Genomic DNA, 15,139 nt, shown 5'->3' with positions numbered 1-15,139 from the left:
CATACCTATATATACATATATAGGTTTGCACACTATTATATCCATGATTAGTAATTATCGAGATCTCATTAGCTAGTCCTCTAACTCTGCTTAGAAGAAGGTAATTGGATTATACGCATTCGAGAATCCGACTATACTAGAACTCACCTAGTCGGGAATGGTTTATGGAAAAAAATATTCTTTCTAGTTGGAAATCTTCTATAACTAAATAAAACCTGTTTTGGTGAAAGAAGTTCTCCAGCTGAATTGAGTTCTATTTGTAGAAGCCTACCTAGATAGAAATTATATCCAGCTGCAGAAACTTAAATGTTACTTTCTCATTTTTTATGTCATTAGACATTATCGAAATAAATATGCAAGAATTCTGAGGAGAGTTAAAGCAATAATATTGTCTATAAAGGTAACTTTAAAGTTTGAAACTTGTTAGTGTAAGACGGTGTTTTGGAGGCAATAAGATTCACGAATATGCAAACAAATATATATATGTATATATATACACACGTACATAAACAATATATGTATATATATATATATATACACGTACATAAACATATAGAAATAGTGGAAGAAATACTGTACAAACATATATATATATATATATATATATATATGAGAAAAATGCAAAAAGGAAATCTCAAAATCAGAATAACTTTGGAGTTTTTTGCATTTTTCCCTTTATAAACCCCTCTCTCTCTCTCTCTCGTCGCCGCACTGCCTGCGTAGACCATTCCCGTTTGGTTTTTCCACGAACACAGCCGTTTCTGTAGGTTGTAGTTACTGCACGCCCGATGGCTAATACACCAAGAACGGTGGTGGCCTCCGCGCCGTCACCGCCCGGCTGCTCCTCGTTGGCGTTCATGCCGCCGCCGCCGTCGCCGTCCGACGGGGAGCTGCTAAGGTCGCTGCACCGCCTAGCGCGGGACTTGTCCTCCGTCGCCGAGACGCCTGCGCCGTTCCTGCGCGCGGCGCTCGCGTCCGTCTCCAGGCGCTCCAAGCTCCTCGCCACCGCGTTCGACGACCTGGTGATGTGCACGGCGGGCGACCTGCCGCGGTCCGCGTCGCTGTGCCTGCGCGAGGTGCTCCTCGTGCTCCAGCGGTTCAAGGCCGTGGCCGCCGACTGCGCGGCGCGGAGCCGGATGCGGCTCCTCCTGCAGTCGGACGAGATTGAGGAGGAGGTGCGGGAGCTGCACCAGGACCTGGCCACGCTGCTCGACCTCCTACCCGTCGTTGAGCTGGGCCTCGCCGAGGACGTGATGGACCTCCTGGCCCTCGCGTCGCGCCAGTGCCGGCGGTTCGCGCCGGCGGCCGAGGCCGAGCAGGAGCTCAAGGTCAGAGTGCTGACGCTGATACAAGAAATTGAGCGGGAGATCGTGCCGGAGCGGGAGAGGCTGGAGGAGATCCTGGAGGAGGTGGGCATCAACGGTCCAGCGAGCTGCTGCGACGAGATTGAGGGCCTGGAGCGAGAGATTGGCAACCGCGCCTCCGAGAAATGGACACCCACCATGATCGCGCTCGTCGGTCTACTCCGGTACGCCAAGTGCGTCCTGTTCAGCGCCACGCCCCGGCCTTCAGATTCCAAGCCGGACCCCGAGGTCGACGAAGAAGTGGAGCCGCCGGCGCCGCCGCCGGACTTCCGCTGCCCCATCTCTCTCGATCTTATGCGCGACCCTGTCGTCGTCGCCAGCGGCCAGACCTACGAACGCGAGTCCATCGACAGGTGGTTCGGCTCCGGCAAGTCAACATGCCCCAAGACAGGGCAGGCCCTCGCCAATTTGGAGCACGTGCCGAACAAGGCTCTCAAGAACCTCATCGCCAAGTGGTGCCGCGAGAACAAGGCTCTCAAGAACCTCATCGCCATGGAAGGCAGCGAGGCCAGCAAAAGCGAGCCAGCACAGGCGGTGGCCGCGAACAAGGCGGCGCTGGAGGCGGCGCGCATGACCGCGTCATTCCTTGTGAAGGAGCTCTCCATCTCCTTCTCCCCTGACGCGGCCAACCGCGTCGTGCACGAGATCCGGCTGCTGTCCAAGTCCGGCTCGGACAGTCGCGCGTTCGTCGGAGAGGCCGGAGCCGTCCCGCTGCTGGTGCCGCAGCTCTACTCCGGGGACGCCGGGCTCCAGCTCAACGCCGTCACGGCGCTGCTGAACCTCTCTATCCTCGAGGCCAACAAGAAGCGCATCATGCACGCCGAGGGCGCCGTGGAGGCGGTCGCCCATATCATGAGCTCCGGTGCAACGTGGCGCGCCAAGGAGAACGCGGCAGCCGCCGTGCTCAGCTTGGCGTCGGTCCATACATACCGCCGCCGGCTAGGCCGGAACCCATCAATCGTGGAAAATTTAGTGCATCTCGTGCGCACCGGCCCGACGAGCACCAAGAAGGACGCATTGGCCGCCCTGCTGTCACTTGCCGGCGAGAGGGAGAACGTCGGGAAGCTCGTCGACGCCGGCGTCGCTCAGGTGGCCTTGTCCGCGATCAGCGAGGAGGAGACCGCGGCGGCAGTGCTAGCCGCACTGGCCAAGCGCGGCGGCGCGGAGGCGATCGTCAACATCGACGGCGCCGTGGCACGGCTGGTCGCCGAAATGAGGCGCGGCACGGAGTGGGCCAGGGAAAACGCCACGGGCGCGCTGGTGCTCCTGTGCCGACGCCTGGGCGCGCAGGCCGTGACGCAGGTCATGGCAGTTCCCGGCGTCGAGTGGGCCATATGGGAGCTGATGGGCACCGGCACGGAGCGCGCGAGGCGGAAGGCCGCGTCGCTCGGCAGGATATGCCGTCGGTGGGCCGCCGCTTCGGCCGCGGACGGCGAGCGGGGAAACGTGTGCCCCGCCGCCAGCGTGGTGCCTCCGGCCATGATGGCATCCTAAACTCATCGCGCAAGCGCATTGCCTGATAGGATAAGCTCAGAAAAAGAGATTTTTTTTCCCCCTCTTCTCAATCTTCTTGTACAAAGTTTGCTTATGCTGTCACGATTCTTTGATCAGAGAGAGATAATGGTGAGTGGTTCATCAACTGTGCATACGGGGCTCTGTCAGCTTGTACCCATGTCATTTTTCTTCCATTTGTACGGAAATTTTTACTCTTCGTCGGCTCAGCATATACAATGAAAAAGGGATTAGTCTGGATCCCATTTGCTCATCGAACATCCCTGGATTACAAGACCGTCAAGGATAATAAACAAGATTTCCTCCTGAATCATACGGACGTCTGAGCAACTGTTTTGTATAGGAAGGAAAGCAACAGGATTTGTTGCGACTTGCTCGCTGATGGAACCATCCCGTCCGCTCCATGATCCAACGTAACAAGCAGGCGAAGCGACCGCGCTGCATTGGCGCTTTTGGTTTTTGTTTTGATGGGGTGGTTGACGGGGCCGGACCTGTGCGAGTGATTGCGATGATCGGGACCAGCAGCCAGTCAGCCAGCCTTTCCCCTGCGCCGCTTTGCTGGCCAGAGCATGATTAGCGACAGAAAAGAGAGGAGCAAGCCACGAGTGCACTGCACGGTTGCGCTACGACCGCGACACCACGAACGCCTCACGGGCAGGCAGCGAAGGCCCCGTTCTTCAACCGACACGCCGCGCAGGCGCTGCACTGCGGCGCCGGGTCTCGAGCCGCCGGTTGCCGACCAGCCCGCGGTTTTTGGCGCTGATCGGCAGGACGGACAGCTTCTTTCTTGGTTCGCGCGGTGTGCTTTGTTCGCACGCGCGCCCGTGTTCCTTCGCAGTCGCGGGGGTTGCAGCTCGCCGAATTTTTGACCTGCCCATCTCGATCAAGGTGGGCGCCTTTTGTGCTACTCTATTTAACAGATAGGTTTACCGCTTAAGCATTTCTTAATGAAGAACAAGGAAGCATGCACCCTGCTTCCTTGCTGAGAATGTGAGGCGATGGTGTTCCACGTCATGCTGCATTCACCATGCTACTTTTCTAATCGCCGTGGCTCTCTTCTGGCCATCCTTTGCATCTGTTCTCCCAGTCGAACTAAATTTGCTTCCATAGTAACAAACGTGACATGTCAGCAGAGTTATATCTTGTTTAAAACCATATAACAAGATTGTGAAAAGTCAACTCGTGCCAATGCATCTGTAACTCATCTTAAAATTTTCTTTTCTGTAAGAAGATCGTCTTAAAAAGATAGCATATGCAGCTCTGATTCTGAAACAAACTCCCCGGTTGGAACCATTCTAAAACAAGCTGATTCGTACCATAAGCTTTTGTTGACCTGTGCATGGCGGTAATCAACATTAACGTTGATCTCACCAGAGAGATCCAAGAGTTGACCAAGTTATAAATAACTTCTTTCTTAAAGATCGTATATATAACTCGGATTCTAGAGTAAAATACTTGTTGGGTTTTCATTTTTATACCAGTGGCAGGATGTATTCCAAACGAACCAATCCACACCAATAGAAAGAGGAAATATGCCCGGAACCAATGTTCCTAGTCTGTAAAGGTATCATCTATCTCGACGAGTCAAAAAGGAGGAAAAAAAAAGAAGGAAGGATGATGTGAAACATGAGATTGAATATCTGATATTTCGAATTGGAAAGGCAATTTTGGTCAGTATCACTTTCAATCCGAGTATTGCCTCGCATTTCCTTGACCGGTCACAGTTTACACCCTCCGCCGCCGCCGAAAATCCGGTCAAAATCATGTCGGTTTTGCAGCCGCAAAGCAGAAGTCGACGTGGCCGAACGCTGTGCGGCGTGGACAGCGGCCACTCAAACCCGTGTGCGTCCACAGAAATGGCAACCCGAGTTGAAGTCCGTTGAAAATTTGTTCGTTCGTTGCCTCGTTTCAGTCACTTCTATGTTTCTCCCCGGTGGTTATCATGGCGTACTCTTTCTTCCAAGTGAACCGCTGAGCCGGAGCGACACCATTCCGGCAATTCGCTGGGCGGGGAAGGCATGGAACTTGCCAAACGCGCCTCAGTTGCCAGTCTGAATCAAACCTGACGTGAGAAACTGCATTACTCGGGCATGCCATATGCTGTTTCTTCTTGTTGACAGCAAGAGTGGCAGACAGCATCGCAATGTGGACCACTGGGAGTCTAAGGAACTTACTTCGCAGAGGCGCCCAAGGTTTCCAAAAACAGCTTACTGCGTACTCCCTGCGCGCTTGCTGGTACGCTGATGTCGAAGAGTGGTACAGGGACGAATCCAGTTCCAGATAAGCTTGTCCTCCTGACCGGCAATTAGGTACCTGAAACTTTGTCACGATGTTGGAGATACTCGGAGATAGCCTGATAACTGTCTCAGAAATTTCGACGTACCGAGCCAAATCGACAGTCATATCCTTTTACGGTTTTACCACACTTGCTTGGTCCCACCCAGCCGCAAATCCCAAACCTTATCTACTTATCAAATTGTTGGATTTTCTAATTATCCAAACGGTAATTTAAAGAGCTTTCAGTATCTAGAATGTTCCTCGTGCCGATTGTTTACTGCCAATAGTTTCACATTTGTCAACTTGCGTCACTTTCAGTGAAAACTGAAGTGAGCGTCACCATCTTATCCCACAAGGGATCAAGACGAGCTCCTGGCTCTATTCAGAAAAGTGCTTCTGCCCCTGCAGCGGTACAGTTGCAGAGGACGGATGATCTGTACTTTTTTTAGTTAATGCTACGGTATTTCTTAAGATGCTACTAGTGAATTAGGTGTGACTTTAAGTACGTTCAGCATGTTATTCAGTATGGAGGTTGGTTTTTTTCTTGTGCCACCTGGTTGTCTGATCTTTAGAGTTTGAAATGGCCATTTTTTTTTATAAGTTGCTTATAGCATGCAGATTTGACCGATATATACGTAGCCAATAGTACATGTTCGCATTATTAAAACTAGAGATCATGTCAGCCATCCACATGCGTCACTTGATGGACAGCAAATTAAGCAGACTTGAGATAAAATAAACGGCGAAAGAACTTTCGATCAGTAATGGTCTGCGGAGCAGCGGATTGGGTGAGACCAAATGATTTTATAATCGGCGATAGATAATATAATTCTGAGGGCTAAGCTTGATGCAATAAGGCTACAAATGGTTTGGGCTGAAACTAGTTTTAGCAGGTTGGTTCTTGAGTTTGGATGATTTGTTTGGTCAGGAATGGGCTGAGAGCCGGTGGGCTAGTTCAGTTTGGGCTAAGAATTAAAATGGACAGGTTTGGGTTAGATTGAGTTCAACTTTTTGGGTTGAGATCGGTTCTAAACCGTGGTTGAAACCCAGTCGAGAAGCCCACAGAGGACCGATTCAGTGATTCCATCGTCGAAACCTTCGAGTCCTCGACGCTCAACCTCGAGGCCTCGACTCCCTCTCCTCCCATTGCTCCGCCCCCGTTGGTTCGCCGCCGCATCCTCCTCCCCGATTAGTGGCTGCGAATCACTGTCGTCCGCGGAAGGTCCTGGTTGTCAATGACACAGGCTACGCGACCTCTACGATGCACACCGCAACTAGTTCGTGCGGGTCGAACATCTGCGTGCCAGGGAGGAGCAGGTAGCCGACGAGCTCGTCAAGAACCAGTAGGTGAGCCCTCAATGTCTGGTCTTTCAGATCTCGCCTCTTGTCCCTTTCGACCGGCCCGTGCTGGTGGATTGCCTCCTTGATTTGTCTTGTCCCTTTCGGTACTATGCTCCATGTTCTTGCCTTCTTGCTAGTGGATCTAGGTGCAGTGAGATTCGATAGCTACAAGGCCCCTCTGGTGATGACTGGTCCTTTAGCTTTGCTTGGATTTTGCACTGTAGCTTGTTGTGTGATGCTGATGCTCTTGTTAGGAGACGACCATGGTAGCCGCATGTGCCATTTGCTACTCTCTGGTAGTCCAATCACAGGGTTACAAATCCTAATTCGGGGGTAGAATCGTTTTTGTCAGAATTAATGCATCCGATTAGCATGGCCGAGCCAGAAATACAATGAAAACTGAATCTGGATTGGTGATACTTTCTGTTGGTGATACATTGATACTATATGCCATCTCTCAGCTAAAAATTGCATCATTGCATGCGTGGCAGTACAGGCTGACAATTGAGATATTTCTGCCTGGCCATTTTTTTAAAACATGCTAGCGGTATTTAATTCTACAAATCAAATAGATGAACAATTGTCCATATGTTTCACATTGTCAACTTATTTCTCTAGTTTAATTACTTCAATCTGTTGGAACATTACTCACATATATGAGATTAATTAATTGCTCTTTCTCTAAATGTACAATTATATAATATCTATGTTGGAGAATGGCCTCATGGGTCCCTTCGGATGGTGAGCTGAAGACCTCTAATGGACATGGATAACTAATAAAGATTACAGTTGTGTTATTTCAAGATAATTCCTACCACCAAAGGGGCCCTTCGGATAAGTGACGAAGGCAGCACCAGGCATTCGGACCAATCAAAGGCCTACCCACGTCGCCCTCAGGAAATCCCTCGAAGGGAGCATCGAAGCCGTCACCACAGGCAGAGCCTTTGAGGGGCCTTCAGAGGTCAACCAAAGGCCGATTCGCGATGTCGTGCCGAAGCCGGTCGAGGGCACCGAAGGTCCCGTCTGTGATAGACTTTGGGGGGCTAGGCTGAAGGGGTGACGTTCGTCGGAATCTGAGGATGGTGAAGGGTGAAATTGTAAAAAGGCCAATGTACTTAGCAATGTACTGAATTACTCCCAAATATACCGAGAATATAGCAGTTAGAGGAGTAATGATGTAAATTGTAAGAGAGAGTGGTTGAGTACGAGCTATAAATAGGTCGTCATCGTACCTGAAATTACAGTTGACATTAATGATATTACCCAGTTTCTCATAAGCACGTGTCACCATAACAAGCCTTCGTCTCCCTCTAAAGGGCCAAAGGCCCACCCCAATGTTCGGTAAACAAGTTTCCAATAATTGGTGCCGTCCGTGGGGATCGAACATTCCGAGGCCATGCCACCCAAGAAGAAGCCGAAGCATGTTGATACATCAGCAACATTGCTGGACCAACTACTTCTATTGGGAGCTTCAGCCGAAACACTCCCTTCGGTGGTGTCAGAGTTGGTCAACACTTCAACCTGTGTAGCCGAAACACTCACTTAAGTCGATCCTTTGAGATCTTGCAGTCAGACCGTGGAAGCTCCCGATCGGACCGTAGAAAGCCCACGTGGCTGCCCCCGGCGGCCTGCTCAGACTACGGAAATAATCTTTTTTTTTTCTTCCTTTTTCTATTCTTCTTCTTCTCCAAAGTATTTATGGCTTTTCTAAAGAGCTCTAGACCATCTCCTAAGTACTTTTGAAACACTTTTGAAACTTAATTTAATAAATAAACATGTAGAAAAAATTGCCATGATGATTATACATGCTTAATTACGTGATTAACATTTTAGGACGTAACAACACGCGACGCAAATGCACTCGTAGAATGAACCCCCGTCCGCGTCAACCTGCAAAAACATATATACGTGAAAACAAATGTAGACGTGGGTCATATAAAAATATTATTACAACGTTACGCACATGTGTATGTTGATAGGCACTGACATAGTCACCTGTAGCGGGAATGTCTGTAACTTTTCGAACTGCCGCACGTGATGCGGTGAGTACTCCTCAACGCAGATGTCAAAGACAAGGGAACAAGTCATGAGCCAGTACTCCCGATCAAGTAAGCAGAGCACCAGAAGTCCTAGCAGATTGCGTCGATGTACCTCGACCTCCATGTACACCCTCCAGCGAACATAGTCCACCATCAGCTCATCGAACTGGTGAATAAAGTTCGAGTACACGTAGTGTGTTTGCACGTAGGACCAACTTGGTTGTGTGACCAAACCAAGTTAGAGAAACAATAAAAAAAAAACTAATAAACATATACGTACACTAGTAGCATAACACTTACCCAACGTCTGCACCACAAAGACCCCATGGTCGCGTCATCGATGTCGTTCAGAGCAAACTAGTACGCACTATGGTTGACAACAGGTCTGCCGATGGTGATGCGCTCGTACAACCACATCTGAAGCAGCAGGGGACACCCAGTGAGGATCGCGTTGATGTTAGTCTTCGTGCAGCCGTCACACAGGCCATGATACATCGCAGTCAGCACAACTAAATCCTAGTTGTACTACGTGACCTCCCCCGGGTCAACGTCCATGACCTCTCTGGCATAGGGGATCATGCTCCTCGAGATCATGTTGTCGTGGGTCTTGGTGAATATGACCCATCCGAACAACCACATGAGGTATGCCTCCAGGTGGTGGGAGACGTCCTCATCGCCAGCCTACAGGTGGATGTTATCCGCCCGTAAAAAAAAAGGAACAAGTACTAATGTTCTCATCCGTTAGTAATGTAAATGAGATGAGAATACAATACAAGATATATGTACAACAAACTGAACAAGAAAGACCTTTGTCGGGCCATGCTTCTTGCTCCCGGGAAAAGGCCTGGATGGGGCTATGTCGTCCCTCCGTTCAACGACGGAGAATCAGGCGAACATCTCACCGCGTCAGCCCACGCCCACATCTCTAGCCCCAATAGCGGCACCCGCGTAAGGCAGGTCCATCAGGAGCAAGACGTCCTCAAGTGTGGGTGTCATCTCGCCGCACGGGAAGTGGAACGTGTGCGTCTCGAGACACCACTTGTCAACGAGGGCAATGAGGATGACCCTGTCATAGCTGAACAGCATCGCCGCCTTCGAGGCCCCTGCCAACACATCCACCTTCACCAGCCGGTATAGCAGAAGTAGGTCATCAGCACGCAACCTGCGAACATAATATAGTTAGAGAAGAATAACGATAAAAATCGATATGAAACATTAAATTCAAATTGGACAAACCTCGGGATCTAGCACTCGTCAATCCTCATGAACTCATCCGGCACACGAGGTCGTAGTACCGGGAGCTCCTCAACCTGCACCACAGTGCAATACGAATGGTGCCTAACATCGAGCTCAGGGTCAAGCAGCTCTACGTGTGCCATACCTGCATATTCACAAGTTATTTATGTTTGTATATGCAAAACAAACACTGAATAAATGAGTGTTGACCACTGTAGACCTAATCTAAATTGGTATTTATTTATGAGAACTGAACAAATAAACGTCAAACGTATAACATGGCATCATAGATTGTTCAAGTAGTACATAAATATATTAACAAATTACAACCTAATACGTTACAACCTTGCACATAGTGACAATCTTAGTACTAAAATAGTAAAGTACAATGTTACGCACATGAATATCCATCATACCATGAATTACAACATTAATCGATCTCAATGAGCTAACCTAGCCTACGACTGACAACCCCGAGGGTGTCTCCCATCTACACCAGACCCAGAAGGAGCTGCTTCTGTGGGGTTTACATTTGGGACACCAAGGGTGCATTTCTTGTCTATGTGTCCTGTCCCGTTGCAATTGTAACACAATTTCACGTGACACTAAGCTTCTATTTCATCCATATCATTACACAGCCTTGTAGTTTTGGGTCGTTCCTTCTTCTGCTTCTTCTTGTTGGGATCAGGGATGAATACACAATCGGGCTCAGGTTCCTTCGAGAAAGAACCATAAATCCCGAAATGGTAGATCTCATAGTTCCAAGTGTCGAACAGAGCTTCCTTCTTGAAGTACTCAGAGATGTACCTTCGAGTCCTCATACTCATCACAGCACATGCGGTAATCACATAGGAGCATGGCTTCTATAGTAGCATCGGCTTATAGCAGGTGCAAACGCACCTATCATCGAAGATGGTGCACTAATAGATAACTCTCTCACACTTTCCCCCTCTCCTTCCTTTATTCCTATATAGAATTTCCTATATGTACTGTGCAGACCCATGGTCTTCACCCGGTGCATCTTTGTCTTCCATCTTGTCTTACATGTATTTAGTCATCTTCATCCCATAAATTAGACGGGCATCATTCAGCGTCTTGTGCGCTACCGCATAGAGGTCCCTGAAATACTTATAGGTCTTTTAAAGTATGAACTCTATAATCCCCACCAACGGCATCCCCCTCGCAGCTTTTATCACTCAGTTGTAAATCTCTACTAAATTATAGCCATAATGCCTACCTAGCCTCATTTGTGTTGTAAAGAAGAGTCTACTTCTGCTTTGGCTCATTCTTAATCCACTCACTAAATGACCTGGTAGATGATCCGGTCCTCCGCATGATGCCATCTTCATTATCTGTTGGCAAGGACTCTGGAGGTACTGGTTCGTTCGCTAGTCCGCTCATGGGTCTCCCTGCACGCTCATGAGTTTGATTCTTCGTCAACTCATCAGTGTCTTCCAAAGAGCATCAAATTTTCACTACTAATTCTGACTGCATAGCCTCTTGAATATGTTCATGAGTTTCTTGTTCTTGAATTGGCAGAGAAGTTTACACCCAAATACCTCATGCACCACCTACTCTGCAGATCTAGCCACACAGATCCAATCAAGCCATCGTTTGTTCCATTTTGCAAATCCTTAATTACTGTGAGCATCCTAGCATGTCGCTCATGTATAAGGCACATGTTCGACCGAGCACCAACAATTATCATCATCACATGGTACAGGAACCAATACCAACTGCTGATGTTCTCACTTTCCACAAATACAAAGGCTAACCGTAGAACTTGGTTGTTCGCATCAACCTCAATAGCAGTCAGGATTTATCATGTGTACTTGCTAGTAAGAAAAGTGCTATCGATGCACATGATAGGCCGGTAATGATTGAAAGCTTCGATACAAGCTCCTAATGCGAAGAAAGATCACTTTAGAACATACTTGTCAGGTTTAGACAACAATGGGTATTTATCAATGTAATAATACGTCCTCGTGTCAATTCGAGCAATAGTCTGCAGCAAATGTGGCAGATTATCATTTGACACTTCATATGTCCCGAACCTCATCTCAATTGCCTTCTTCTTTACCCTCCATACCATGTTGTAGCTGATAGTGTACTTATACTCCTCCACAATTTGCCTGATTATAGACCCTAATTCATAGTTCAGGTTGTTCATAATCTGGGAGTACATCACATCAGCGACAAAGGCTGAGGTGATGTTCCTGTGTCTGGGCTCAAATTCGTCCATCTTGCAAGTATGGTCAACCACAATCAACATCTCTCAATAGTTAACTCACTTCCCCTTGAATCCGTGCACCTGCCACGGGCAACCTGCCTTCACGCACTTAGCATCATATTCCTTCTAGCTCGACTTCACAACATAAAATTGTCGTCACATCGATGTCGTCCATTGAGCCACTTCATAGTTCATAGCATGACTAGTAGGATAACTAGCACCTTGGGTCACCTCATTCTACATATACTTCCAGATCATCTGATTTCCTTTATTCACCACAAGATTATTGAAGTTGGGATTATTCCAGTCCGCAGGAACAAGAGCATCGTCCTCATCATTCGAGATGTCATACTCAGCGAATTCGTCAGCTTGAAGATCCTCCTGCTCTATCTGTTCAATTAGAGAAGGGATCCATTCCCCCTCGTCTGCCTCACCGGTCGGTTCAGTCGGATACTCCGATGAATGTGCGCTATCCAGATCGACATCATCCTCATACTCTTCCTCATCAATCTCCTCCTTCACGTATCCCTCACCCTGCATCTCCCCCACTACCTCCTTATTCTTCCATTGCACAAGCAACATAGGAGGCTACTTATGTACACAATATCATGCAAGTACCTCTTCCACACTAAATCTTTCCAAAACTGGTACACCTTCTAGTACACACCATCTCTCACTCGATTGCTTACAATACTATTGATCATCTCTTGAACCTCGAGGTCTATTTTGAAATACCTTATCAACCAGGCGTACAAGTGTCTGATACTTTTGTGCATAAGTCTTGAGATACTATTGATCATCTCTTGAACCTCGAGGTCTATTTTGAAACACATTATCAACCAGGCGTACAAGTGTCTAATACTTTTGTGCATAAGTCTTGAGATACCCTTGTCCATTAAATGAAATACAGATAATACTACCCCTTTCGGACCATATAATATTTTATTGTCCTTATAAAAAATCCTAAATTACCACATATCCAACATACCTGATAGCCATCGACGAAAACACTAACATTATTGCGACAATACAGAAATAATTATGTAAAGTAGATCTACAATGAAAAATTGATTACAAACATAACACAACAAGTAATCTATATTATACCAAAATATCTTCGGGTTGCTATATCAAACATATCTAAATCCTACATCTATTACTAAGTTATACCTACATTATGTCTAAATCCTATATTTAATACCTAATATATATCTAAACACATAATCTAATTGATAAAAAATACATATAAAAAGATCTAATCGTTAAACTATATCTAACACTAATTCTAAAACTAGATCTATATTCCAACTTATGTCTAGTGGCTATCCTATTAGATTTGTAAAAAAATTCTAAAACTAGCATGTAACCTATATCAAAACGTAATACTAATTACTATTCTACCAAATTTATAAATAAATCAGAGAAAAAAAGCATACATTTTTCCTCCAACAGGACTTCGCCGCATACTTTCCCCTCTCCCCTCCCCTCCCCTCCCCTCCTCTCCTCTCCTCTCCTCTCCTCATCTCGGGTGTGTGGGAATAAAATGAGACTGATGTCAGCAGGATCAATGTGGTCGAATTAAATACCCAAAAAGTCTCATCCATTCAACAGGCTAGACCTTTTGGGTGGATCCACCCAATGTCACAGCCACAGAGTTCTCGTCCACTGAATAAACGAGAACCTCTTCTCTACGATTATTTAATGCATTGAGCACCGGGGTCTATAAGTTTTCACCTATTCAACAAATAAAATCTTGTCCTGATCTGTTGAACGAGTGACAGTAGCATATACATGTAATTTTTCCCAACGAATGTATATTCATCAAAATATTAAAAAAATAAAAAAATTAAGATGCTGGCGGTTGGCCTACCGACGTTGGGAAGACCAAGATGGGCCAAGCAAGCATTTTGCGATCTGTGGTCTGGAGGAGGATAAATTTGATAGGCCGGCCCGTAATCTATACATCTAAGGGCGTAAGAATTCATCTGTTTTGCCCATTCTGCTTTGAGTTGCCAGTAAGGACTGGGCTGTTTCTGTCGCCGAACCAAATATTTGTCGATCGTTTACCACGAATCCGTATGCCTCTCGAAAAAGGATTCCGTCTCTGAACTGATGCGAGACATAGGAGACGCAGCAACGCTGCGCCTGACCTGATAACATGGTATGACTCGGCGTATGCGATAAGGTCCCACTTTCGTCAAACGAAAAGGCAGGAAAAATTCGTCCATAATATTATCTACGCAAGCAATCAACACAATTTTGCAACAGCAAAAATAGAGTGCAACCTGTTAGGCTGTTACAAATAAGTCATCATAACTCGTATAAAAAAGTCCTAACTACGAACTTAACACGAAACCGATCCGTTCGTGTTCAGCGGACACGCTTTACGTCAGCAGTCCAGCGAAGTGCCCCCCAGCGCACGCACATGCTAGCCCGCGGGTGCACGTCCACGTACCCGTCACCCGTGCGCCACCCGAACGGCCACACGGTCACACCATCGCGTCGATGATCTCCGTCCGCGACGCGACGACGCCGGCCCGGCACACCGGGCAGATCCACTTCCGCTCGAGCCACATGCCGATGCACTCCGCGTGGTAGACGTGCCCGCACGGCCGCAGGCGCCGGCACGGGCCCCAGCCCGCCGCGTCCGCGAGCCGCGCCTTGCAGATCGCGCAGAGCGGCACGTCGCCGCTGTCCGGCTCCGGGGCCTGGCCGCCCGCGGGGGCGGCGACGACGTCCTTGTTCAGCAGCCCTTCGTGCTTTCCCCCCGCCGCCGAGACGGCGCCGTCCGCGCCGTGCTGCGCGCGGCGCAGGGCCCAGAAGAAGGCGCCGATTACCGCGAGGCCCGCGAGGACGCCGAGGAGTATGCGCGAGTCGGTGGGACACCATGGCTCGGTCATCGGTGAACACACAGGATCGTGTTGCTGAGCGTCGTGGCGTGTAGTTGTTGGCGTTGCGTGCCCGTGCTCCCGCAGGCCGCAGGGTGTGCGCTTTTAGATTTGGCAAGTTTTTTGGGATGCCGATCGTGGCCCGAGTCGGTTAGTAGTTACACGTACGATTTATAATCCTACTTGCACTCGAATAGATCTTCCTTCGGAGAGGAAATCGACTCGGGTAAGTGTTGAGCCAGTTGAGGTTTG

At 48.2% G+C, this 15,139-nt stretch overlaps 2 protein-coding genes across 2 annotated transcripts; one reads left to right on the top strand and one right to left on the bottom strand.

Moving 5' to 3' along the window:
- The first annotated feature begins 694 nt into the window (after positions 1-694).
- On the top strand, positions 695-3,075 carry LOC133909035 (U-box domain-containing protein 16-like). Its single transcript, XM_062351303.1, has one exon. The coding sequence runs from the start codon at positions 789-791 to the stop codon at positions 2,856-2,858; it is 2,070 nt and encodes a 689-aa protein (XP_062207287.1). The 5' UTR covers positions 695-788; the 3' UTR covers positions 2,859-3,075.
- Positions 3,076-14,488: 11,413 nt separating this feature from the next.
- Positions 14,489-14,899, bottom strand: LOC133907503 (probable E3 ubiquitin-protein ligase ATL44). Its single transcript, XM_062349560.1, has one exon. The coding sequence runs from the start codon at positions 14,897-14,899 to the stop codon at positions 14,489-14,491; it is 411 nt and encodes a 136-aa protein (XP_062205544.1).
- Between the last annotated feature and the right edge of the window lie 240 nt (positions 14,900-15,139).

Source organism: Phragmites australis, chromosome 2, assembly GCF_958298935.1.
Source record: "Phragmites australis chromosome 2, lpPhrAust1.1, whole genome shotgun sequence".
NCBI lineage: Eukaryota > Viridiplantae > Streptophyta > Magnoliopsida > Poales > Poaceae > Phragmites > Phragmites australis.
The sequence above is the reverse complement of the archived record's forward strand: the minus strand, read 5'-3'. Positions and strand labels throughout refer to the sequence as shown.